Here is a 22,811-nt window from a genome sequence, read left to right on the forward strand (position 1 = left end):
GATAAGGCGATGCCCTTCTCGGCGGGTGTTGGACTGCCATCAGATTCGACCTTTTCATTCACAATTCCCCGAGGAGTGGATGGTAGATCACAAACGGAGCCACCCGTAAGCAATTGGGAAGATTTGGAAGCATACGATGACTATGAGATCTTGCTCCACGGTGGTTGAGCTGAGACTGTCGTTAATTCACGCGTCAATCCGTATCCATAGGCCTGCTCTTACCTGGGTATATGGGTCGAGACCTTGACAAATCCATACACGGGTGTTGACACCGATCTGAACGACTACCGAGCTGCAATGCGTTAACTTTCTATTCATGATCAATACTAGAACAGACATCGCATGCGAAGTCATGGCAACAGGGCCGAAGACGCGTCAAAGTTGCGCTAGTCTCAAATAGTCGCACGCGTCAAGCTTCAACACTTTCCGAGGTGCCCCCGAGGCACGCAATCTCTGTTCAGCTCGTAACATCAGCACCTGTATCCAAACTATCCCTTCAGTCACAGCTCAATCCCCATATCTCTCCCCAAAACTCGCGAGCGAGACCGGATCAATTCGCTGGCCCTTTTCAAAGTCACCATAATAACCATGGAAAATGCTGCTAAGAGACCAGCCGAAGCCCAACTGACCAGCCACAAGTCCAAACGTCCGACATTCTCGTGAGTCTCATCAAATCCAGCAAGCTCTAACCCGAATCATAACTATTGACCTCTCAATTGGTCAACCAAACTGATCCGTACCGATAGCACGATAAGCCAAGCGCACGTCACTGTTCGCCTTGATCTTGATGACATTGTCGTCACAGTTCACAAAGATATCGCATGTTTCTACTCAGGGTATTTTCGCAAAGCATTTGGGGGTCCCCTCCTCGAAACAGAGGTGTGGTCAATAAGTTTGCCTGATACCAGGGCAGACATATTCCGCCTGTACCAGGATTGGCTATACGCGCAGGCCACACGGCATGAGAACTCTACCCCGATCGACACTACGGAGACGGAGAATGCGAGGTATAGGATGCCTAACAGCAACCCTGACTGGCTGGTTCCGAGAAGTACATTACTGCGCTACTTGCTGCTGCCCTTTACATGCTAATAGCATCACAGATTACCGCCAGGAAACAGCTATTTCAGCTTTCTACGGCGACGTATTCCTCCGCTTGTATGTTTTTGCAGAAGTTTATGACGTGCCGCTGTTGAGGCAGGACATTATGACCTTGATGGTTGACCTTGAAAGACCCACGGGTATTCTGTGTCAGAAGATCGACAGAGACGCCTTGGACAAATCTTTGCTCTCGAATTCGCCGTTCCGAATCTTTTTGCTAAAGTGGATGGCCTTTGTCTTCGTCGGTTATCCGTTGAACACCACGACTGCAGCAGACATCAGAAAATGCTTCTCTCATGATTGGCTTGCCGAAGTGATGTGGATTATAGCCTCCCAACCAAAAGATCCACATCTACGTGAGCGTTTGTATGACGATGTAAAGGATAGTTGCGCATTTCATGAGCACCAGAACGATTGGGAGAAGATTCTGTGTCGACGACATCAAGCCTTTGACACCCAGTTCTACACCAACTTTCTGCGCAATATATTTAATCTCATTTCTGATCTCGATAAAGAATACGGAACTCCGGAAACAAAGAAAAAGAGAGAAAAGGCGAAAGCCGAGGAACAGATCAGGGTCAAGCTAGAAGAAGACATACAGTCCTCGGGATTTGAAAGCGCCGAGGAAACTTTGGGTGTAGAAGAGTGAACCTTAGATGTTCCTCTGACCATGCACGGACTCAAGCTTCGTTGGTAGCCTACCGTCCGCCCACGCAACCCGCTCTACCACTCTGCAACACTTCTTCGCGGATACTTGCTGGATAAATTGTAGCCCATCTCGATACCCATCACTTCAAGATACATGGCGACATTCGCCCCTCCAGCCCGCCGTGGCGACTTCGTCTACTCATCCGTCCTCTACGCAGACCCTGGCAACGGAAACCACCACGGACGCGCGAGTGTCGCCGAACTTGCGGCTCTCCTCCGCCCGGAAGCCCCTAATCTCTACAGCAAGGGTCGAAAGCCTGAAGTCGCGACACCAGCGAAAGACCAGGTGTGGCATTTCTACTCCGCCCAACTCATTCACTATGGACTACCGGTCACCAAGGACAAGAATGCGGCGAAAGTGCGACTCCTGAATGCTATGAATCAGTTCAAACTTGAGGTACCAGCATGGGTTTTGAAGGTCGAGAGCGAACTGAAGGCTGAATGGGAGGCGGAGAATCGGAAGTTAAAGAAGAGTGGTAGTGCAGTGAGCAAGCAGGCGCCTAAGTCGAGCGCTACTAGCAAGCCAGGTCTTGGAAGCTCTCAGGGTGTAAATGGCAGTGTCAACGTCACTGGTAGGCTTAAAGACCCCTGATTTCTGACGCTGCTAATCCTATCTCGAAGTCAATTTGGCGCTAGGAGGAGCATCGCTTGGCCAGTATATGGACGCGCAACAGGCGAGCAACAACACCCCAAGGAAGCCAGCACCAGCCAAACGCAAGCGCGCTGGTAGTCACGTCTCTAGCCCGGTAGCGACACCGCAGAAATTTGCGAGAGTCAAGAAAGAGCCAGCGCCAAAGAAAACACTCGTCAAGAAGGAACCGACCGCCAAGCGATCTGTTCCCAACATCAAGCAAGAGAGCCGCGTCTCTGCGCCACCATCAACTCCCTCAAGGTCCCGCATCAAGCAGTACCAGCCTAGCCCCGACCGAATGTACCCATCACCCCACATCAAGTCCGACCCATACCCGAACTACTACCAACCCTCGCCACCCCTCCTCCTCAGCGGTACCTACTCCATCTCCTGCGAAACCGCCAGCTCCATCTTCAACGACTATAACTTCGACCTTACACTCGCCCGCGATCCCTCCCGTGGTATCTGGTGGGCGACATTCCGCTGGGGCGCCTGGGACGGAATCATCCAGATGAACCCTGGCCCTGGCGACTCCGATAGTTTAGGCCAACCCTGCTCGCTTGGCTGGCGTCTTCGCGATCTGGAGAGTGGACGGCTGACGTTTGGTCGCAAGTGTACGGGTTATATGACGTTCTCTGGTGATGGATCGATGGAGGGGTGTTTGTATGAGGTCCCGGGTGTTGGATCGTTGGCGTTTGAGGGTATGAGGGTTTCTGGCGGAAGTTTGGAGGATGATCTCAAGGGGGAGTGGGATGGCTTCGTTGCGGAGGCTTATCGGCGTTGAGGCTGATGCAGGCGTGAGTAACGACTAATCGTGCGAGATGTTCGTCATTGTGGAGACTCAAGAGCTTCTCTTCTGCGCTAGGAATTGCACTGGTTCGCCTATTCTTGGCTTGTTGCCTACTTTTACCAACATTGAGAAGATAGGCCAAGGGCGAAGTGGCGTATGTCGTCAGCACAGTAGCGTTCAATCTCTATTGTTCTGTTCCCACGGAGGGCGATCGAAAAGACGTCTACCCATCTGCGCTACAGATTGCAGTGCAGCTACGTGTCCAGAAGAGTGCACGCCTCGTATCATCCCACTGCTGTTCACATGTCTTGACCTGGGCTTTGGTGTAAAGCGTCCTACTCAGCCTTAAGCACGGGATAATCTCACTTCACCAGCAGCACCCAATTAGAACAGTCAAGTTCATTCAGAACATTTCGCAATTAGCTCGACAGCTACGTATAATACACTACAAGTTTCTACAAGAAAGGTGCAAAAGCCATCTCTTTCTGCTCTTCCAAACCACTCGCTCAGGTATAACAAAAACTAAACAGGCAGGACAAGCACCACCCAACGCCAAAGGCAAGACTACCGCGCGGCATGACTGTCATCCTTTCTCTTAAACATGAACAAGTAAGGCGTCAAGAAACATGACGCCGGGAACGCTGAAGCTATCTACTGAGACACAAAAGAAATCATATGCGTAGAGCATGTAATATCCGAAACGTCAATCGAGCTGGCCCCCTAGCGTTGCCATGGACCACGGTCCTGCGGATGCCTTACACCGCTCGTCCAGTCCATAGGTCCTGTAGGTGGCCGAGGGTCGTGGATTGATCCTGGCCCTGAACTGGGTTGTGGCGGCGGTGGACCCCTCATATCTTGTCTTCCTCGCATGATGCTGTCCCTGTAGTGCGCATCTCGTGCATCTCGTTCGCGCATCTCACGTTCTCTTGAGTTTTGTTCAGCCTCTCTTCGCATATGCTCTTCTCGATTCATCGCTGCCTGGTGTTGAGCTTGAGCTTGGGCTTGCTCCTCGCGGATACGGTCCGTCATGCTGCGATCACGAGGGTTGCGCATGAAGTGATGTTGTGGTTCCTCGGGAGGGCGCTGGCCATAAAGAGAGTGGTTCGCTACTCCGAGAGACGAGTGCGGAGGATGCTGCAAAGGTGGAGGCTGGCCGTGCTCCGGCCTAGAAAGCGGAGTCTGTGAGCGTTGCGAGAGGTATCCCCGATCTTGGGGTTGGTATCGCAGATCTTCGTGCATTGGAGGACCTGGCGCACGTAGCGTGGGGTTGGAAAGCTGTTCACGTAGAAAATCGGCCCTTTGAGACAACTCACGGCTGGTGTCGCGATCCGAGTGACGAGGATCAAAATCGTGGGCCTCACGAGGATCGCGAGGACGATAAGGCTCCGTCAGTCTACTCAACCCTTGAAAAGGGTGGGCTGGATGCTCGTTGGGCGTTTGTGGGTTCGAGTACGATAGGTTTGCGTTTGAGGCCTGCGAATGATCGTTGCGTCCGGATGAGTCCCTCTGCTGCTGTGCTATGTGGCTTGTCGACAGGTGCGGACTGGGCCGCATCCCCATAGGTCCAGGTGGCGGGACACCACTGCCCGGCGGATCAACTTGGGCGTATGGGTTCGGCTGCAGAATCTGCGATGATGCACTCAGTGCTTGCGCATGCTGTGCTGCAGTGGTGCTCGGAACACCATGTCGGGGCAACGACCCAGGCGGCCCACTTATGCTCGACGTGCGCGAATGCGGATTTGGAGAGTTGTTGAAGCCGGCAAGAGGTGGCGGTGTCGGATTTTGACGCGGAGTGTTATGCTGGGAGAAGACAGAACGATGATTGCTGAACATCCTATCGTTGACATTGGGCGGCTGAGGCAGGCCGGTCGGTGTTGAAGAAAGCGACGTGATCTGTGGAGTCTGAGACAATCCTCGGTGGAACGGCTGCTGGGCTTGCCAAGTATCGCGCAGACTTGGCCTACTTACTGATGGCTTGTCCTCAGTCAAGTCAATTGGCCTGTTTGACGTTGCGTTTGCAAGTGAAGACTGCTGAGCATACGAGGCTGGACGGGTATACGGAGATTGAGCAGCCATAGAATCTTCATAGAGCGGACGTCTTGACGATGACGAGTAGCTTTGCGTCGTGGGAGGAGGAGGCGCGATTGGTGCTGATTGCAGAGGTGTAGAGGTATGCGATGGCGGACCTTGTTCGCTTGGCTTCTTACGTCTGGGCTCCTCGGGATCGGTGTCATTCAGTAAGGACATCAAGTTAGACTTGCGTGGTTCGACAGCCGGCTTTGTTACTGCAGGTGGAGGTGTGTTTTGCATAGGTGGTGGGCCGCGCTGAGGATGCTGTAATTGAGTGTGAAGCATCGCTTGGGGTTGAGCTGGGGGAAGGCTAACTGGAGGAGGATTCCTAGGCTCTTCTTTGACAGGCGGTGTAAGAATGGTCGACCGTGGCGGCAGCTGTTGCGCACTGTGGCTAGTACTATGACTCGGAGAATACACATCGGCCACTGTTTGGCTGAGCGATTGCGCTTGCGATGAGTGTCGAGAGTGCGAGAACGGCAACGGACGATGTTCTGGTGATCTCAGCCCAGAGTTCGAACGTACTGGCGGCATGATCGGCGGTGCACCACCGGGAGCAAACGGTCTATGCTGTGACATCTCCTGTGAGATGCGACGGGTGTGCTCATGGAACCGGCGCTGAGCCTCCTGCTCCTGCTGAACTTCAGGTCTACCTGCAACGTCTCGCTCCTGAAAGTGAAGTCCACGATAGAGAGGCGAGTGGTGTTGCTCTTGAACGCGAGGCTGCGGAGGCGCATGTTGTTGCAATGGCCGGTGTGCCTGTTGGTTGCCTGCAGGTTGTGAAGGTGGCCGGGACTCGAAACGTGGGGGTAGGTCTTCGGAGAAGTATCCAGCTCGTGGCCCTTGCGGCTGCGACTTATGCTGCGACATGGAGTGTTGGTGATGATGCTGCGGTGGTGCACGCTGAGGGGGAGCGGGCGGCGACTGCTGTGGTGGTATCGAGGGTACAGACGCCAGGCTAGTCTCTGGTAGGGCAGAATATCCGGGTGGAGGCACCATGGGCTTGCTCTGCACAGGTGCTTGGGCGATAGTGGAGAATCTCGAAGAAGGGGTTGAATGCGGAGGAGATAATTTTGGGTGCACAAGCGGGTTCGGAGGCGGAGACCCATGTTCAGGCGTAGGTGCGATGGGGCGGATAGGTCCCGCTTGTGTGCTCTCGTATCGTCTCTTGGGTGCTGGAGTCGGTGTTGGCGGTGGACCTAGATCATCACCTCGTTCCCTTCGAGCATCTGCCTCTTTTGCTGTCTGCTCCAAGTCTAGTTTGCCACTTTCGACAAGACGTAGATACTGGTTCTTGATCATAGTGTGCGTCTTGGTGCCCATATGGTTGGCAATTGCAATCCAGTCCGTGCCAAAGTGTGCAACATTCTTATCGAAGTCTTGTAACTCGGAGACGGACCAGTAGCTAGATGGGCCAGGTCTTGCACCAGCCTGTGTCTTCGGTCGATCCATAAGACTGCCAGGCAGGCCAGAAAGCTGCTGCAAATCTCCGGCCAGCATCATCTGATCCTCCATAGGGATAAGTGGCATGGGTATTGGCATGTCATTCATGGGCCGCTTGCCAAGGTCGTCCTCCATCTTGACTCCCATGTTCTTGTCCTTGCGATCGACCTTGACAGGTGAGCCCATAGGAACGGCCGCGAGTGGCGTATTCTTCGCCTTCCGGCCAACCTTGTCCTTCGCCGGTTTTCCACGCCGCATGGCCTTTTCTTGCGTGTCGTCGGCGTCGGTTTGCCTGCGTGCTCGGCCTGGTATGGGCATTCCTGTGATCGGGTCGAACTCAGTTTCGGTTGGGCCAAATTTGGGTGCCGCATGGCGTCGAGGTCGCCCAGTCTCAGTGACTGGTAAGGGCAAACCGTCCTCTCCTGGTCCTTCGGGTCGGTCCATGTTGGCGATAGCTCCACGACCACGACCAACGGCTCCACCACGCTTCCTGGGAGCCCGAGCTTTGCGGAGTTTACCCTTGTATTCTCTGCCCCATTTGGTAGCATAGTAATGATTGATACAATCCTTGTAGGTACGTTCGGTTCCAACTTCTTTGTAAAGAACTTCGGCCAGCTTACCCCACTTCTTTGCGTATTGATCCTTGTAGTTGTGTACCATGACCCTGTGTTCCTCGGGGGTGAAGTCATCCTCTGGCGGCTCATAGTGAAACACAAAGATTCCTTGACCGGGTTCGCGTTGGAAGTTAGTGTCGATGAATCTTCTGCGCTGAGCCTCTGCCTCGGTAAGTTCCAATGGTAGATCGGCCTCCTTCTCCGGATCAGCCATGGCTTTGCGTGGCTCTTTGTCTTTCTTCCCTAGCTTTTCCTCTTCGGCGGTCTTCAAAGACTCTTTGATGACAGCTTCCAGATCAAGCTCAGTAGCCCATCGACTCGCGTGGCTCCTCCGGCCTGTAGGAGCGAGCGACCCATCCAGAATCCCTGTCATCGCAGCATTTTGTACATCGGGAGTGACGGCCTTCATTGTTGGTTCGGCTGACGGCTGTCTATCCTGATCATCTTGATCGCGCTCTTCGTCCAAGGGACGGATGGACACACGCCACGCTCTATACGCAGCTGCGTATCGTTCGAGAATCTGATCAGTGTTAAGCTCAGGCTCGATGCTCTTGCGTAGTTTGCTTCGAATGGCGTTCATGATATCGTCAGATAGGTTTGGTCGGTCTTGCCCAATGTCCGATAGAGGCGTTGGTGGGCCTGAGCCTAGATAGGGCAACAAACTGAGGTCGGGTAAGGTTTCCTGCTCTGCAGAGGTTTCACGTCGTAGGCGAAGCGCCATCGTTGCGGGTGCAGCCGACCTCTCTTCAGTCTCCTCTTTGTCTTCCATCTCGACATCCTCGGACTCTTCCGCCTTAGGTGTCGGTAGATCTGCCGTGATACTCTCTGGAGCGGGTTGAGTAGTGGTTGGTTCCATAGGACGTGCTTGCACAGGTGAAAGATGTGACTCTTCCTGCTCCTGGGGAAAGGGTGTGCTTGTCTCTTCGACGGACACCACATCTGGCTGTGTCTGAGGGAGATGCTCGACATTGAGGCATGACAGCAGAACAATTTCTTGCAAGGGAGTTGTAGCGCGCAAATGCGGAGCACTCAAATCGACCCGTTTGGCCTCTAGACGTGCTCGCTCTCGGTTGTATTTCGCCTCAGACTCAGCGAAGTCATCCTCGTCAAGATCAAGGTCATCGTCAGAGTCTTGCAGAGCTTCCGGGGCGGACGACGCAGCCGACATGGGTGGCTTGGCCATTCGAGGTGACGCTTCTGCCATGACGACATCAGAGTGTCGCCTAGTCTCGATCGGAGTAGGTTTAGGTGGGGGAACCACAGGACGCTCTGCGGATACCGCACGTTCTCTCGGTCTTTCGATGTCGGTTTGAATGCGTGAAAATGATGGCGATACTGATTTTGCTTGCGAATTACGCTGGATCTGTGCAGCAGAGACGCTATGCTCGAGTCGAGGGGCTTTAGGGGCAGTACCGAACGGTCGTTCACGATCCTCAGCCGGGAATTCGCGCTTGGTTGGCACCGACGGTCGGCTCGAATTAAATCCAGGCCGTACCCATTGCATGCTCTTGGGACCGCCGCTCAATGGGCCTCTAGCGGGAGGAAAGCCCGGCCTGTCCGATTGCGGATAGGATGAAAGCGGCCTAGGAGCCATCGGAGTGCGGTCAGCTTTGGGGCCCGTAGGTATATTCGCTGGTAAGCTTTGCGGGGACGTGTTGATCGTAGAGCCTCCTCCGCCACCATTACGCGGACCAAACCCTGAAGGATTCGCACTGGGAGATGCATCTCGAGGAGTGTACTGTGGTAGAGTTGCCCTTGAGAACGATGGAGAAACGTTGACTCGTGCCGCTTGAGGAGCTGTGGGTGGTGCACGCGGTCGTGCAGCAGGGCCTTGTGGAGGCGACTTCGCAACACCTGATGGCGCAGTAGGAGCGGTTAGTGGAGCTGATGGTGCCATGGTGGGAACTTTAGGGGGCGCAGCCATTTGGGGCGAGATCGGGACCTTGGCAGTCACATTGTCTGAGCCTGGTACATCAGTGGCCTGAGATGGGACAACAGTAGGAGGGATAGAAGGTGGTTCCATACGTGTTGGAGCCGGATGGGACACTCTGCTCTCTTGCTTTGGTACATCTCCAAGCAGCGGACGATCCGGCGCCCGATCAGCTTTTGGCCCAGTGGGTGGTAGTGTCGAGAGGCCTGGGGGAATGGTTGCCTTTGGTGCAGTCGGGATTACTGCCGCCTTCACAGGAGTAACAGGAGCAGCAGGTGTGGCAGGACCAACAGAGGTGTTAGTAGTAGAAGCAGGAGTAGGCTGAGCAGGCTTCGGTGGTGCTACTGTCGCAGCGCTTGGCTTGTTGTCAGAGATGGGCGCCCTCCAAACATTGGACCCACCGAAGGCTGGAATGGAAGCAGGAGGCGATGAAGCACGCGGAGCGTACCTCTCCCTGGATGCTTCAGCGCGGCTGGCCAGGAGAGCCTCGTCTTTCCCTGGCTCCCGCCGAGGATCCTTGGCAGAGAGAGGATCGATAGCAACAGAAGATCGTCTTGAGTAAGTATCTCCCTGAGGCCCTAGCCTGTCGGACGGAGAGGCATGGTGAGATGAGTGCGGGGTTGGCCCCGTAGGCGTACCAGGTAGATGCCTCAGATCAGAAGGGCCCGGACCCCGGTGTGTGTCCAACGCCCGTAGTCCTGGTTTCGCAGCACCTGCTGGGCCGATGTAGGAGTCGTACTCTCTGGGGAACCTTCGATCGTCACGTTCTCTCCTATCGAAATCGCGATCTTCCCGAATGTCTCGCTCCTGGCGCCTTGGGGGTGTCCGACTCCGTGGCCGATATGTCCGTTCCGGAATGCGATCACGTGAGTCGTGGTGTCTTTCCCGGTCATCGTTGTGGAAGTTTCGACCGCGCCCAGAAAATCCGCCTCGTCCTCGGCCAATGCCTCCGCCACGATACGATGAAGCTGTACCGGGGAGTGGGGGGTCAGAGTAGGTGGAACCAGCGGAAGGGGGGCCGTCTCGTGAGTTTCGTCGTGCGCGATTGACATCCAAATCCCGCGGTACAAAGTCTCTCTGATCGCGCGGATCTCTTGAGTCCCGGATAGGTGAGCGCCTTGGTGGAGTCGGCCGTCGCTCGCGCCGATCAAAGTCGCGGTCTCGGTCACGATCTGCCCTCCAGGAATTTTGAGAGTTGTGCGGAAACCCAGGACCACTGCTTAATGGCGGCGCAGTACGTAGTGGTGTAGCTTCACCTCGGCCAGCAAATCCTCGGCTTCTATCATCGCGTGGTGCTGCAGATGCACTTGATGGTGGACCCACTGGTGGGCCACGTGGCGCATCGGAAAGAGATTTTGGACCTTTCGGAACTTCTCTTGAGAAGCCGCCAGGCTCTGCATTTGGCCTAAAAGTTTCGTTACCCCTTGGGGGGTAACCGCTACTAAAGTTGGATGGTCTTCGATCTCGATCCCGGTAGGGCGGCGATCTGTCGCGGGGATATCTGCCGTTCTCCGGATACCGTGAAGCAGACATGTTGGTGGTTTCTTAGTGTACAAAGAACTTGCGACTGCTGCATGGGCACAGGTAAAGGTCGTATGTCAAAGCGGATCGAAAATCTCGGTCGTAAGAGCAGGCCCGGATCGCGTGCAGTGGTCGTAGCAAACGGATGGTGCAGAAAAGAAAAAGGGTTCCTTTGATGTACCGTCGTGTGTAATCTCAAGAGTGATCGCGCGATTGGCCGGCGAATTGTTGTGTCCCAGGTTGACGTCAACCACAGGGTGTCAGTCGAGGTTCGTGTTTGCAAGCCGTGGTAGACGAGGCGCTAGCGGCAAGGCCCGTGCTTCGAAACCAGGGAATTAGGGAAAGCGCCAAACCCCGATCCGTGGTGGAACAGGTGCAGCTGCTCGGCGCCGGGAGCTGAGATTCGATCTGCTATTGTCGCCTTTACGCCCAAAACGCCCGTTTCGTGCCGTAAACGCGTCAAACTGGCCCTGGAGGTCAGGCGAAGTCGTCTGGAGATACTGGAGAGTGTGAGAAGCGCGCAGCGGTCAACAAAGGCAGCCTGGCGCCGTGTTGGAGATGCTCTGCAGCCCGTTGACGTGGCGCTGGGTCTCTTTGTGAGGGAGGCCTGGGGCACGTGAGGCAGCACCTTGTCGATGCTGGGAACGAAGAATGGAGTGGCTCTTTAGCCAGGCTGTGCGCCGCTGGGCCGTGGCAGCATAGTGTCGTGGAGAGGGTCGTTGTCGCAAGGTAGGTGTGATGATGAGAAAGGGAACGTCGAGGAGACCAGAACACGAACGAAGCACTGACACACCCAGCCATGACGGATGCCTGCAAGTCAAAATGGACGCCCCGGCTGGCCTGCAACGGCCTAGCGAGGGGAATCCATCCAGACATGACAGCCGGCCTCTGATTGGTCCGCAGTTGGACATTTCGATTATCTGCAGGGGTGGGCAGCCGCTGGTTTTGCTTCAGATTCCAGCCCTGGCTCCACTAGGGGATTTGGTGACGATCCCAGCCCGGGCCCCTTCACCAACACGGACAGACACCGCTGCACGGCAGATGCTGGACACGATGCACGCCTGGAGGACTGGGGGAGTATTGTGCGATGATGCGACACCGTGGCCCTCCCACACGTTGATGACAAAAGGGCTGGCAGTCTCCTTAGCTGGATCGACCCGAGAACTAGCCTCACACGAGCAGGGATTAGACTGCCATGCCTTAGCTCCAATCCACGGGTGCCCAGGTGTGGGGGCTTCTTTTTCCTCAAAATCTGCCGCCGCACCGACTCACAAATAGCACGGTACGAGAGTTACAACCGTCCAGAGTACGCCGAGCAGCCCGACGACGCGCCAGAACATCGCGACAGCGCCGCTGCAGCGACTGCCCAACCGAGATTGCCCACTGCCATGGCTAGCAACTCTTCGGCCCCTACCGGCGCCACTGATGCAGTCTTGAAGCCATCCGAGCCCGTGCCTGAGGGTGCGCAAGAGGTGCAGGGCATCGACTTCAACCAGTATGCGTCGCGCAGCATCACCGTCGAGGAGCTGGTGGGCGGCTACGCCAACATGGGCTTTCAGGCGACTTCGGTGGGAGAGGCTGTACGCATCATCAACGACATGGTGAGTTGCTTCTGCCCGGAATATCCGAATGCGCGTGCTGCGCCGCTGCGGCGTGTCAGCGTCAAGTGCGGAGACAGCACTTGCGTATGCCGGGAATCTCCCGTCCGTGCGCAGTCCCGAAAGGCGAAACATTTAGCCTGATTTGGCGACGCGACACCACCACCGCATCGAGAAGCTTGGGTTCGCTGCTAACAGATAACAGCGCGCATGGAGAGACCCTGAGACCAAGGAGCCCACGACGATATTCCTTGGATACACGTCAAATCTGATATCCTCGGGCCTGCGCGAGACGCTGCGGTACCTGGTCCAGCACAAACACGTTTCTGCCATCGTGACGACTGCAGGCGGCGTCGAAGAGGACTTCATCAAATGCCTCGCGCCGACATACCTTGGCGCTTTCTCCACGCCCGGGGCTGGACTGCGCCAAAAGGGCATGAACCGCATCGGCAATCTTGTCGTGCCTAACAGCAACTACTGCGCGTTCGAGGACTGGGTAGTGCCGATCCTGGACAAGATGCTGGAGGAGCAGGAAGCGAGCAAGAAAACGGACGAGCCATTGTACTGGACGCCCAGCAAGGTCATCCATCGTCTGGGTAAGGAAATCAACGACGAGCGATCGGTCTACTACTGGGCGTGGAAGAACGACATCCCCGTCTTCTGCCCAGCGCTGACAGACGGAAGCCTGGGCGACATGCTGTACTTCCACACATTCAAGTCATCACCAGAGCAGCTGCGCGTCGATATTGTAGAGGACATTAGAAGGATAAACACAATCGCCGTGAGAGCGAAGAGGACGGGCATGATTGTCCTGGGCGGAGGACTGGTGAAGCATCACATCGCCAATGCGAACCTGATGCGCAATGGAGCCGACAGCGCGGTGTACATCAACACTGCGCAAGAATTTGATGGGAGTGATGCAGGCGCACGGCCAGACGAAGCTGTCAGCTGGGGAAAGATTAAGCTTGACGGAGATAGCGTGAAGGTGTACGCAGAGGCGACGGTGGTGTTTCCGCTCATTGTTGCGGCCACTTTCGCACGGGTCCAAAGGTCGCAAGGGCAATAACAACAGGCGCTATACGCCATGCAGCACTCCAATAGCTCGTGCAATAAAGACCATGTTGTTGATTGACCGGAATAAGTGGGCTGGCATGTAAGGACGACTGCTGTATGGAGCAACGTTGTTGGTGCGGAGAGCGGACGCAGGGAAGGCGCGGACGGGCCCACCTTCCCCACTAGTCTCAAAGCTCTAGCGTGACTGCCTAGCCGGTCACTGTGGAGGTTAATCGATAAGGGAGCTGAGAGCTCCGTGATGACGACGAATGCGCCTTGTCCGCGCAGCCTTGTGCGATGAGTCAACCGCTGAAGCGCGTCGTCGGAGAGGCTGTAAAGGGCGCAGAGCCTCCAGGTTGAAGGCGCTGACGCCAAAGCTCCTTCGATTCGGGATAGCGCAGCGCGTGGGCCAGCCGATTCCCAGGTAGCTTTACCGCCTCACTCTGTACCTCTGTTGGCAATCGTGCCGCATGCTGGTAGGCTGCAGCCTTGTCAAGCTCCAGCCACGCCCAGGTTATCTTTCCTTCTTCTCCAACTCCAATTTCTACAGTCGCAAGCCATATCCCCAGAAGCACACGTCGGTTGCTCATTGTATCCATACACCCTCGTCGACGCGATAACGCTACTAGCCTGCTGCACTCACCGATAAAAGCAACACACCACTGTCGTGCAGCCTCGTGCATATCTGCTCTCACTCATCTCTCCATTTGTACTTTTACCCAGCTTTACCTGCACTCCCGCCCGTCAAACGCCCGCTCTCCACTTTCACATGCGCCTCTACCGCTGCAGCAAACATGAGCGTCAGCGTAGAGCCACCACTGCACTTTAGCCAGCAGCTCTCCAACCCGCCACACTCACCAAGCCCCGTACTCCATGCGCAGACGCCAGCTTCTCCTCCACCGCCGCCGCCACCGCCTGCAGCCGAATCGAACATGAGCACCTCCACTTCCGCGAACACAATGCCTTCTACAGGCCAAAACCACGATCGGGGCGATGCAGATATGCAAGACGGAGATGAGCCCACCCATCGCGATGCTTCTACGAACACCATCGCTGTCGATATCTCGGCTATAGATGAGGACGCTATGGACGTTACACCGGATGCCGAGACGGAGCCGTTACCACAGAACAGCCCGGCTGAAGCACAAGAAGCTACTATTACTTCACCCACATCGCCTGCGCCAGAGCAAACGGTATGCCAATGTCTTCTACTGGCTTGTATTTGCACCAGTGCTAACCTACCTCAGACAGCGACCATCATTCCCATAGAGCCTCCTCCACCCGTAGACCTCGACGCACTACCTCCCCCTGTTGATCCAAGCACACAGCCCCCGCCTCCGCCGCCACCAGTCGACCCCCCTCGCTCTGATTCAGGATCCGACGACGACGACGATGGCCTCCCGCCGTGGCACGCACTTCCAGAAGACTTGTCATCGCCTGACGAGGACGAAGTGAAGATGATCGAGGAGAGGGGTGAACACAGTGCTCTAGACCACGAATACTGGGAGAGCGAGGCGTTCAAACCTTTAGATCACCCGGAGTATACCGCTGGCGAAGCAGGACGTATCCACTGGGCAATCGATGCGTACAATGGAACCCAAGAAAAGCCGAACCATGAAGTGCTTATGAAGTCTGATGTCGTCACGGTTGGGGGCCACCAATGGCAGATCAAGTTTTATCCTAAGGGGAATGATTCAGATTATCTAAGCGTCTATCTCGAATGCCTGAGCGTTCAGGACTCGAAGGACGACAATGATAGTGACGTGCGCAAAGACATGCCCAGCGAAGAGGCCTCTGATCCAAGTGGAGAGAAGAAGGCAGACGAAGGTATGGTAATGTCCGAACATGCGCCAGCAGACGACCCGACAGGCGTGTCGCTTCAGCATGAGCCGTCTACACAAGAGCGCAGTGAAAGCAAGAAGTCGGAAAACGTCCAGGCACCAACCGCACCAGTCGTCTCTCAACATTCGCCTCTTCCGCTTCTTGGATCGAAACAAATGCCTAAGCGGAATAGCGTTGCCGCGCAGATATCGGTCGTTCTCTACAACCCAACAGAGCCTCGCGTGAACTACTCGCGGAATGCTCTACATCGCTTCTGCAATGGATCTCCGGATTGGGGCTGGACTCGTTTCCACGGACCGCACTACGATATTTCTCGTCGTCAGCATGGTCAGCGCATGGCGCTTCTTCGTGACGACAAACTTGCCTTCACTGCCTACATTCGGGTCGTGGAAGACCAGACGGATTGTTTATGGGAGCATCCCATTCGTGAGAATCCGTGGGATAGTTTCGCAATGACGGGCCTGCAAGCTCTCATGCTTTCACCCGGCGGGAACATGATGTCTGCGATTGCCTCGTGGATGCTGTTCAAGCCCTTTCGAAACTTGTTGTACAGTATCGTCGTTGCGGACCCTAGCAAGGAGCCTTTCACTCGACCGAAGCCACTCATCAACGCTTTACAGCAAGTCCTATACTCGCTTCGCACTCAAGTCGAGCCTGGAGCTGGTCCAGTCGCCCTTGATGGCATTCTGGATGCACTAGAGTGGTACCGCATACACGATGGCCTCCACAAGTTGGATGTGATAGAGACTTGGGAAGTCTTGCGCCTAAAGCTCGAAGAAGAACTTCAAGGGACACCTCAGGCCGCCCAGCTAAATGCTATATGTGGACCAAAGCGCGACTATTCCATCGGGAGACCCAGCTACCGCGTACCTGTGGAAGGTGTGGAAAGTATGCAGCGCGCTGTCAACGAATCGGCTGATTTCACTATACCTGGGCAGCCTCTGCCGGAGTTGTTGACAATCGAGCTGGACCGGCACAAATTCGACAGCGCGAAGACGCGTTCGCACATCAAGGTACTGAACAAAGTGACTCTTGACGACCGGATATCAGTTGGTGACACTCCCTACACACTGTATGGGTTTGTTGTGCATAAGCAAACACTTCAGTCCTATATATACCAGCCTATACTTCGACCCGAGGGCCCTGGTTCACGATGGTATATCTACAGTGATAGCAAGGACGAGAGCCAAGTTAAGTGCCTTCCCAAGCGCGAGGCAGTCGATGCGCATGAAGGCAAGCCCAGTAGTACTCAGATTACTGGCAACGACGCCGTGGCATACATTGCCATGTATGTGCGAGACGATGTAGCTCAGTCGGTATTCGACTCAGACGCCAAATCCGAGCAATGGGATGTCCCGGAGTGGCTCAAGCTGGAAGTAGAGGCCAAGAAGAATCAATCTTCTCTTCCTCCAATGCCATCATTACCAACGCATGAGCCGAACTCTGCGACAGATGAAGAGAAGGCAGAGAAGGTCACAGCGCAGCCACCCAAGACACTCGATTTTCGCGTAGTCGATTCACGAGTATACCTAGAGCACGAAGGTCCAGGTATATTCGACTTCTTTGATGCGAAGTGGGAAGGTTCAGAGCTCATCCACACATTGACGCTATCAAGCAACGATGGATGCAAAGAAATTCGCCAAAAGTTGTTTGGCCTTTTGAAGAACGTCAAGGACCCACGACAGATAAAGTTTTGGTTTCTAGATCCCACGCAAGGATCCCTGGACCGACCGAACCTCCTCGGTACCGGACTCATTGAGTTTTCAGCCGGTAGCTACAGCCCGCACATAGATGCGAAGGAATGGACTCTAGAGTCGCCAGATTACCGGAGCATCTGGGTACACGTCACCGACTTCGAGAAGCTGCCTGAGCTCCCGAAAGAGGAGAAAGAGGCTCCAGAGGCTTCATCGCTCCAGACGGGTGAAGTTGCTGCAGATATCATCCAAGTTGTCGAGACCGTAATCGAGCCTTCCAGTACCCCGCCGCCACCACCACTACCGCAGATGACTTCACATTCGGAGGATACGCCTATGAGCGACCCTGATGAGCCCGCTATTGCACCTTCAGAACAACGCAACGATACTGCTATGCTGGAAGTGGAGTCAACTCCCGCCGTTGATCCACCGGCTGTTGATGTTGTAATCCCAGGTGCAGGTCCTAGCGACACTGAGATGGGTGGCACACAAGAGGATATGCTGCTGCCACCACCTCCACCTCCCCCGGTTGATACACCTGCAGAACCTCTACAACCACCCCCACCAGTGCGCAACCCCACTCCTGAACCACCTCCAGATGAGATTTATTTCTTTCTCAAATTCTGGAACGCGGAAAAGCAAGCCCTAGAAGCTCGTGGATCGCATACTACACTTAAGTCTGCTAGATTGGATGACACGATCGTGGCATTGCTTGAAATTCCAACGGAAGACAAGAAGAAGATGGAGATGTGGGAGGAGGACGAGCTGACTAACACGCGATCACTGAAGCATCGCCGTACCTTTACGCAAGTGGATCTACACAACGCGTGTATCATCATCGTTTCGTTACCGCTCTCGGCTGAGAAACGCAACGAACTCGCCGCTCGCGCTGCCCTTGCAGACCCTCAATCCTACCTCCAGTTCCGCGCTTTCGCTCGCAACTTCCCACACAAGTTACAAGGCCACTTTACCTACGACTATTTCTCGAGCGAGTACTACAAAGGCGAAGTTGTGAATGGCTATCCTCATGGCCATGGTACTAGAGTATACCACTCTGGAGCTACATATAGCGGCTCCCTCCGCCTAGGCCAACGCTACGGCCATGGTCTATACACCTTCCAGAACGGCGACACTTACGATGGTGACTGGGTCGACAACCAGCAACACGGTACCGGAACTTACGTCGAGGCCGCCAGTGGCAACACATATGTAGGCGGGTGGCAGAACGACAAGAAGTTCGGCGAAGGTGTTACGCACTGGAAGAATGCACAAGAGTCGGAGAAACTCTGCAGGATTTGCTGGGAAGGTGACGCCGAAGCTGCCTTCTATGACTGCGGTCATGTGGTTGCTTGTCTGCCGTGCGCACGGGAAGTGCAGACTTGCCCTGTGTGCAGGAAGCGGGTCTTGAGCTCTATCAAGCTGTACTATGCCGCCTAGTCTCGTAAGGGCTTTACTCTCGTTCAGCAATGCACGCCAAACTAGGGAAAAACTGAACAGCCTGGAGCCTACGTTGGCGTTGGGTCACCTACATTGCAAGGTCTTGGGTCAATGTAGTCTGCAGACCTGTGCAGTTTTTCTCTTGTATAAGGTGGATGTATACACAGGATGTACGGTATGGGAATGGGGGTCAAGGAGTTTTTATGCTTAGAATGAGACATGGGTGGGTCAGGCCCGGATGGGCTACATCTGGATAGGCGTTATTATGGGTATGGTGTAGGCGTTGAATTCTTCTTCTTCCCATATTATATTACCCGAATGCGAAGGGCAATTCTGAACCACGCGTCCTTGTGATAGATGACAGTGGTGAACAAGCTTAAAGTCTCCATTTCCTTGAGATTTTCTAATTCCTTCATTTTGTGTTGATGCAGACTGCAGCGTATCTGTTCAGTTCCTTCCTAGGTTGCTAGGACGTAGTTGTTGCGAGGTGGCTTCATGGTCATCAGCACATGTAGCGCGCTTCATGACTTCGTTAGTCGGTAATTTGGGGAACAGAATACACAAGTGAAAGCGTTGGTACTGAGGACCACCCTGTTTGTCCAATCCCGTCCGGTCTGACAATACATGTTACATGTTGCGCATGGCTGGTATCTGGACGCGTTTCCTGGGCGAGCCATTCGCTCGTTTCGGCTTCGAAGCGGCTCGGTCCATTTGTTGCACTGCAATCTCTAGCGTGAACGAGCCGACCTGTCAGCGAAGCGCCTCGACGCATGTCACACCAATCGACATCTGATGCACTGCATTCTCTAGCGCACACAAGCTGTGCTTTCATCCCGTGTCAGCAGTGAGAGCCTGAAACTTTGGGCTTACCATCTCAACGCGAAGTGCACTGCAATTCTTAGCGTGGATGAGATGTACGGAGCGTGGCTGTGCCTGCACAGCCACTCAATGGCGCCTTCCTCGTCATCTCGAAGGACGTCATGTTTGAGGTGGGGTTTACCGGGATCGTCCAATCAACGGGGGAGCGCATTGTTATACCCATGCGTTATCTGTATTGGGATTTGCACTGCAATTTCTAGCGTAGGCGAGCTCTTCCGAGTGTTGCTGCCTGACTCTTCAGCCTTGCGCTTCGTAACTGTCGAATCATCTATGCGAAAACTCTTCCAAGCAAGAATCTGTCCACGGGTATGTAGCATTTCACTTGTGGTACTTAGGATCGATAAAAATACATCCGTGAGTACTAAGATGAAAGCTAGGCGACGAAGAAAGCGTCTGTGATGTGATAAGTCTTGCAACTTGGGAGAGTGGCCAAATTTCCGCTGCACTGGTAGAAACCTTGGAAGATTGACTACCTAGATATCTTAATAGTCGTGCGGAGGCATGGGCACCGTGTTGGGGTCATGCGACTTTCACCATAGACGAGAACCAGCTCTTGACCTTGCTGGCATTTAGAAAGCATACTTCTCTTCTCCCACCCACACCCCCGATATTTGGCGAGGAAGAGGAGGTCTGCTGCATGACCACCATACGTGGACGCCCTTGGCGTGGATGAGCGTTCATGATAGTGGAAACACCACGAAAGCTCTGTTGGAAATGACTGGAAGTATAGACCCCTAATATCCTTAATCGAAATAGTTTCCATATCGCCCGGCCTCATACGCTTGAAGATCTTCGGACGTGCTACCCGGTTCCGTGCCACAGTACACGTACACGACCACACCACGCTTGTCAAGTCCTAGATTGCTGTTAGCCACTTATAGCTAGTGGCAATGCTTTCGTACATACTTCCGTTTGGGTAGTCTTCACGGCATTGCCATTTGGCGTCATGTCGCAGGTATGGCATCAATGATGCGAGCATGTCGGGTTTGACTGAAAGAGCCATAAGCGCAAGAAAGATAGAAAGATCCCCCCTCAGGCTGCCATATTGTTGGTACGGCGTCGAAGGGCCATGGTAAATGTCGGGCAACATAGCTTCAGGCCAGCCGGAGTCACGCCGTTGGCACCTCAATGTTGGGTGTGTCCCATCTAGACTGAGACTGGACGAGTAGTCTTCATTGTGTTGGAAGCTGAGACTATTCCACTGCCCTTCTCCAGGGCCGAATGTCGGTGCATCTGTATCGAAAAGGGTTAGTGTGATAATCGCAAAACGAAGGGAAGATGATCATGGTACTAGAAGATCTGGGTGACGGAGATCGCACTACGATGTAGTGGAACGCTCTGCAACGTGGAGGGATTGTCTTACCACCTTCCGCTACAGAAAGTCCTTTACCATCGTCGTAGTAGATAGAAGCAGTGCTGAACATCCTCCATGCACTACGCGGCTCTGGTATCTCACGTATATGTGACCCACACTTCCACCATCTTCCGGTAACACCCCCATTGACGCGTATGATCCTCGGACAGTAGCCCGCCTCCAAAATGGATTGCTGTCTGGTCTCGTCGATTCTGAATATGAATTGAACCGCTGTCAAAGCTGCATGCATCGTTGGGGCCTGATGCAAAGAATTCTTGCTGCTTGTATTACTGATTCCAGAGTGACCGATAGGATTCGACTCATCCGCAGTCGTGATACCACTCAGGTGCGAGTTTGTGGCGCTCAAATGGACTACAGAGGACAAACTCAGCATTGGGGAAAGCGGCTCTTCCCTCGAAGCTCTAACGATCTCTCTCTGCAATCTTTTCAGCGCATTCCTCCGTCCTTCTCCATATATGAGGGGCATATGAATACCAAAAAGCCCAAGCAACGAGTATGCTGCATCCTCTTCCCGCTTAGTGATGCGTTCCCGTGCCCACGAAATTCGTTCTTCAACTGTGAAATTTGACAGCGGGCTTCCGCGTAGAGCAGCCTCAGGAATACCGGTGCTCATTTGAATCTGTTGGACGAGTGTGGTCCGATCCCCCAGTCGATAACCGTCCTTAGAGTAGAATTCGATAGACACAGGCGCAAGGAGTTCCTGGAGTGTCCAGCCCCGAGTAAACCACCTGCTGCTTCGGAAGGCTGTGGACCAATCTGAGACAGACGCTATGCCCTCATGCGTGACGGTTCCAACGGTAACATCGGTAAGATACACGTAACAAATGACCGCATCGTGGTACCATCGATACATGGAGTTGATCGCCTCACCGACCTCCTGGCTACTCTCCTGTTTGATGCAGCATGTATCGACCCAGAAGAAAAAGATGCCGTTTCTCCGAGCTATCTCTCCACAAAAGCGAACTTTGCGATACGCGGAAGGTTTGCTTCGTGCACGGTTCTTTTTGACGTCCTTGAATGAGATCTCCTCGTCGTCAGCACCCCATGTGTGCGATAGAATGGCATATGGAGGAATGTCGGTTCCAAAATATTCGACGAGGCTGAGGTCGTCATCGTTGTTGATCTGCAGAAGACGCATTTGGTGGAGGTAGTTGATGAACGTCACCTGACGCGCCGGATCAATGATGGTTTCGCAGAGAGCTTCCTATCAGCGAGTGCGGTGCAGTAAAATGTCGCGTATACCTAGGCATCGCGGTCAGCTAAGATGGTGGGGAAGGAGAGGCACTGCGCTGCCAAGGTCCGGTGACCGTAATCAGCCACCCAACATGAATGATGATCATCATTGGACGAGAAACAAACACACTCCACCAATCGCGTCATACCGACCCTCTTCATACATGTCAGCTCCCGATCGCGCAATGATGCTGCGAATAACCTGCCATTCGATGCGGCAACTGCTATACATCAGAATGTGCGTGTAGAATTGAGGTTGGCCCATGGATGACATTTGCAGGGCCTGCTCATGTACCGTGGTTGACATTGCTGCATGAACATTGGCGAGCGAACGGAGCGGCAGACTTGTTTGCAACCAAAATTTAAGTGGAACCTAGGGCAGAATCAATAACCATGGTTACAAGACTCACTAAGCTGTTAGTCTGTCAGGCTCCTACTATAACCCTTTACCCCTTCTCTCCATATCAATGGGACGTACTCTGCGACAGTGGGTTCTCCGCACAACGACATGGACCGAATATCATTAGCTCTGGACTCAACAACGCTTCAGGATAGTTTGGATGACTTCGCTGTATTGCCGCTGGAACTCCGAGAAGAGATATGGCTGTACGTTTTCGACAGCCCCGTAATCTATGCAGTACCGATATGCAACACGAAGCCTTGGCCACTTCTTTGCTGTTCCAAAGCAATTCGGAAAGAGATCATATCCACTATTACCAGGAGATGTGAGGTGAAAGCGAAATCGCCAGAGAGTCTAGCTTCACTCATGCCGAAAACGGCTGGAAGTCCTTCTACAACATCAGCAGGGACTATCGTCGGAAAGATCTCAACACCGAGCAAGATCTACGTCGATTTATCGGCGCCGTTGGGGATACTTTCAGAATTGCCGAAA

The 22,811-nt window shown here is 54.2% G+C and overlaps 5 protein-coding genes across 5 annotated transcripts; 3 read left to right on the top strand and 2 right to left on the bottom strand.

Moving 5' to 3' along the window:
- Positions 1 to 1,903: 1,903 nt before the first annotated feature.
- Positions 1,904 to 3,224, top strand: J4E85_005599 (uncharacterized protein; the record flags this gene model as incomplete). The annotated part of the gene is made up of 2 exons (XM_051469844.1): positions 1,904 to 2,381; positions 2,446 to 3,224. 2 exons carry the CDS (start codon positions 1,904 to 1,906, stop codon positions 3,222 to 3,224), a joined length of 1,257 nt encoding a protein of 418 aa, XP_051326675.1.
- A 726-nt stretch (positions 3,225 to 3,950) lies between these two features.
- J4E85_005600 (uncharacterized protein) lies at positions 3,951 to 9,380 on the bottom strand (the record flags this gene model as incomplete). Its single annotated transcript, XM_051469845.1, has 4 exons — positions 3,951 to 4,477; positions 4,544 to 4,856; positions 5,199 to 5,564; positions 5,826 to 9,380. The coding sequence occupies 4 exons, from the start codon at positions 9,378 to 9,380 to the stop codon at positions 3,951 to 3,953; spliced, it is 4,761 nt and encodes a 1,586-aa protein (XP_051326676.1).
- Positions 9,381 to 12,196: 2,816 nt separating this feature from the next.
- On the top strand, positions 12,197 to 13,472 carry DYS1 (Deoxyhypusine synthase; the record flags this gene model as incomplete). The annotated part of the gene is made up of 2 exons (XM_051469846.1): positions 12,197 to 12,409; positions 12,612 to 13,472. The coding sequence occupies 2 exons, from the start codon at positions 12,197 to 12,199 to the stop codon at positions 13,470 to 13,472; spliced, it is 1,074 nt and encodes a 357-aa protein (XP_051326677.1).
- Positions 13,473 to 14,253: 781 nt separating this feature from the next.
- Positions 14,254 to 18,432, top strand: J4E85_005602 (uncharacterized protein; the record flags this gene model as incomplete). Its single annotated transcript, XM_051469847.1, has 2 exons — positions 14,254 to 14,652; positions 14,707 to 18,432. The coding sequence occupies 2 exons, from the start codon at positions 14,254 to 14,256 to the stop codon at positions 18,430 to 18,432; spliced, it is 4,125 nt and encodes a 1,374-aa protein (XP_051326678.1).
- Positions 18,433 to 20,054: 1,622 nt separating this feature from the next.
- Positions 20,055 to 21,824, bottom strand: J4E85_005603 (uncharacterized protein; the record flags this gene model as incomplete). Its single annotated transcript, XM_051469848.1, has 3 exons — positions 20,055 to 20,167; positions 20,218 to 20,544; positions 21,290 to 21,824. The coding sequence occupies 3 exons, from the start codon at positions 21,822 to 21,824 to the stop codon at positions 20,055 to 20,057; spliced, it is 975 nt and encodes a 324-aa protein (XP_051326679.1).
- Positions 21,825 to 22,811: the final 987 nt, after the last annotated feature.

The sequence above is a fragment of the Alternaria conjuncta genome, assembly GCF_024043145.1.
Source record: "Alternaria conjuncta strain BMP 0040 chromosome Unknown scaffold_7, whole genome shotgun sequence".
NCBI classification, from domain to species: Eukaryota; Fungi; Ascomycota; class Dothideomycetes; order Pleosporales; family Pleosporaceae; genus Alternaria; species Alternaria conjuncta.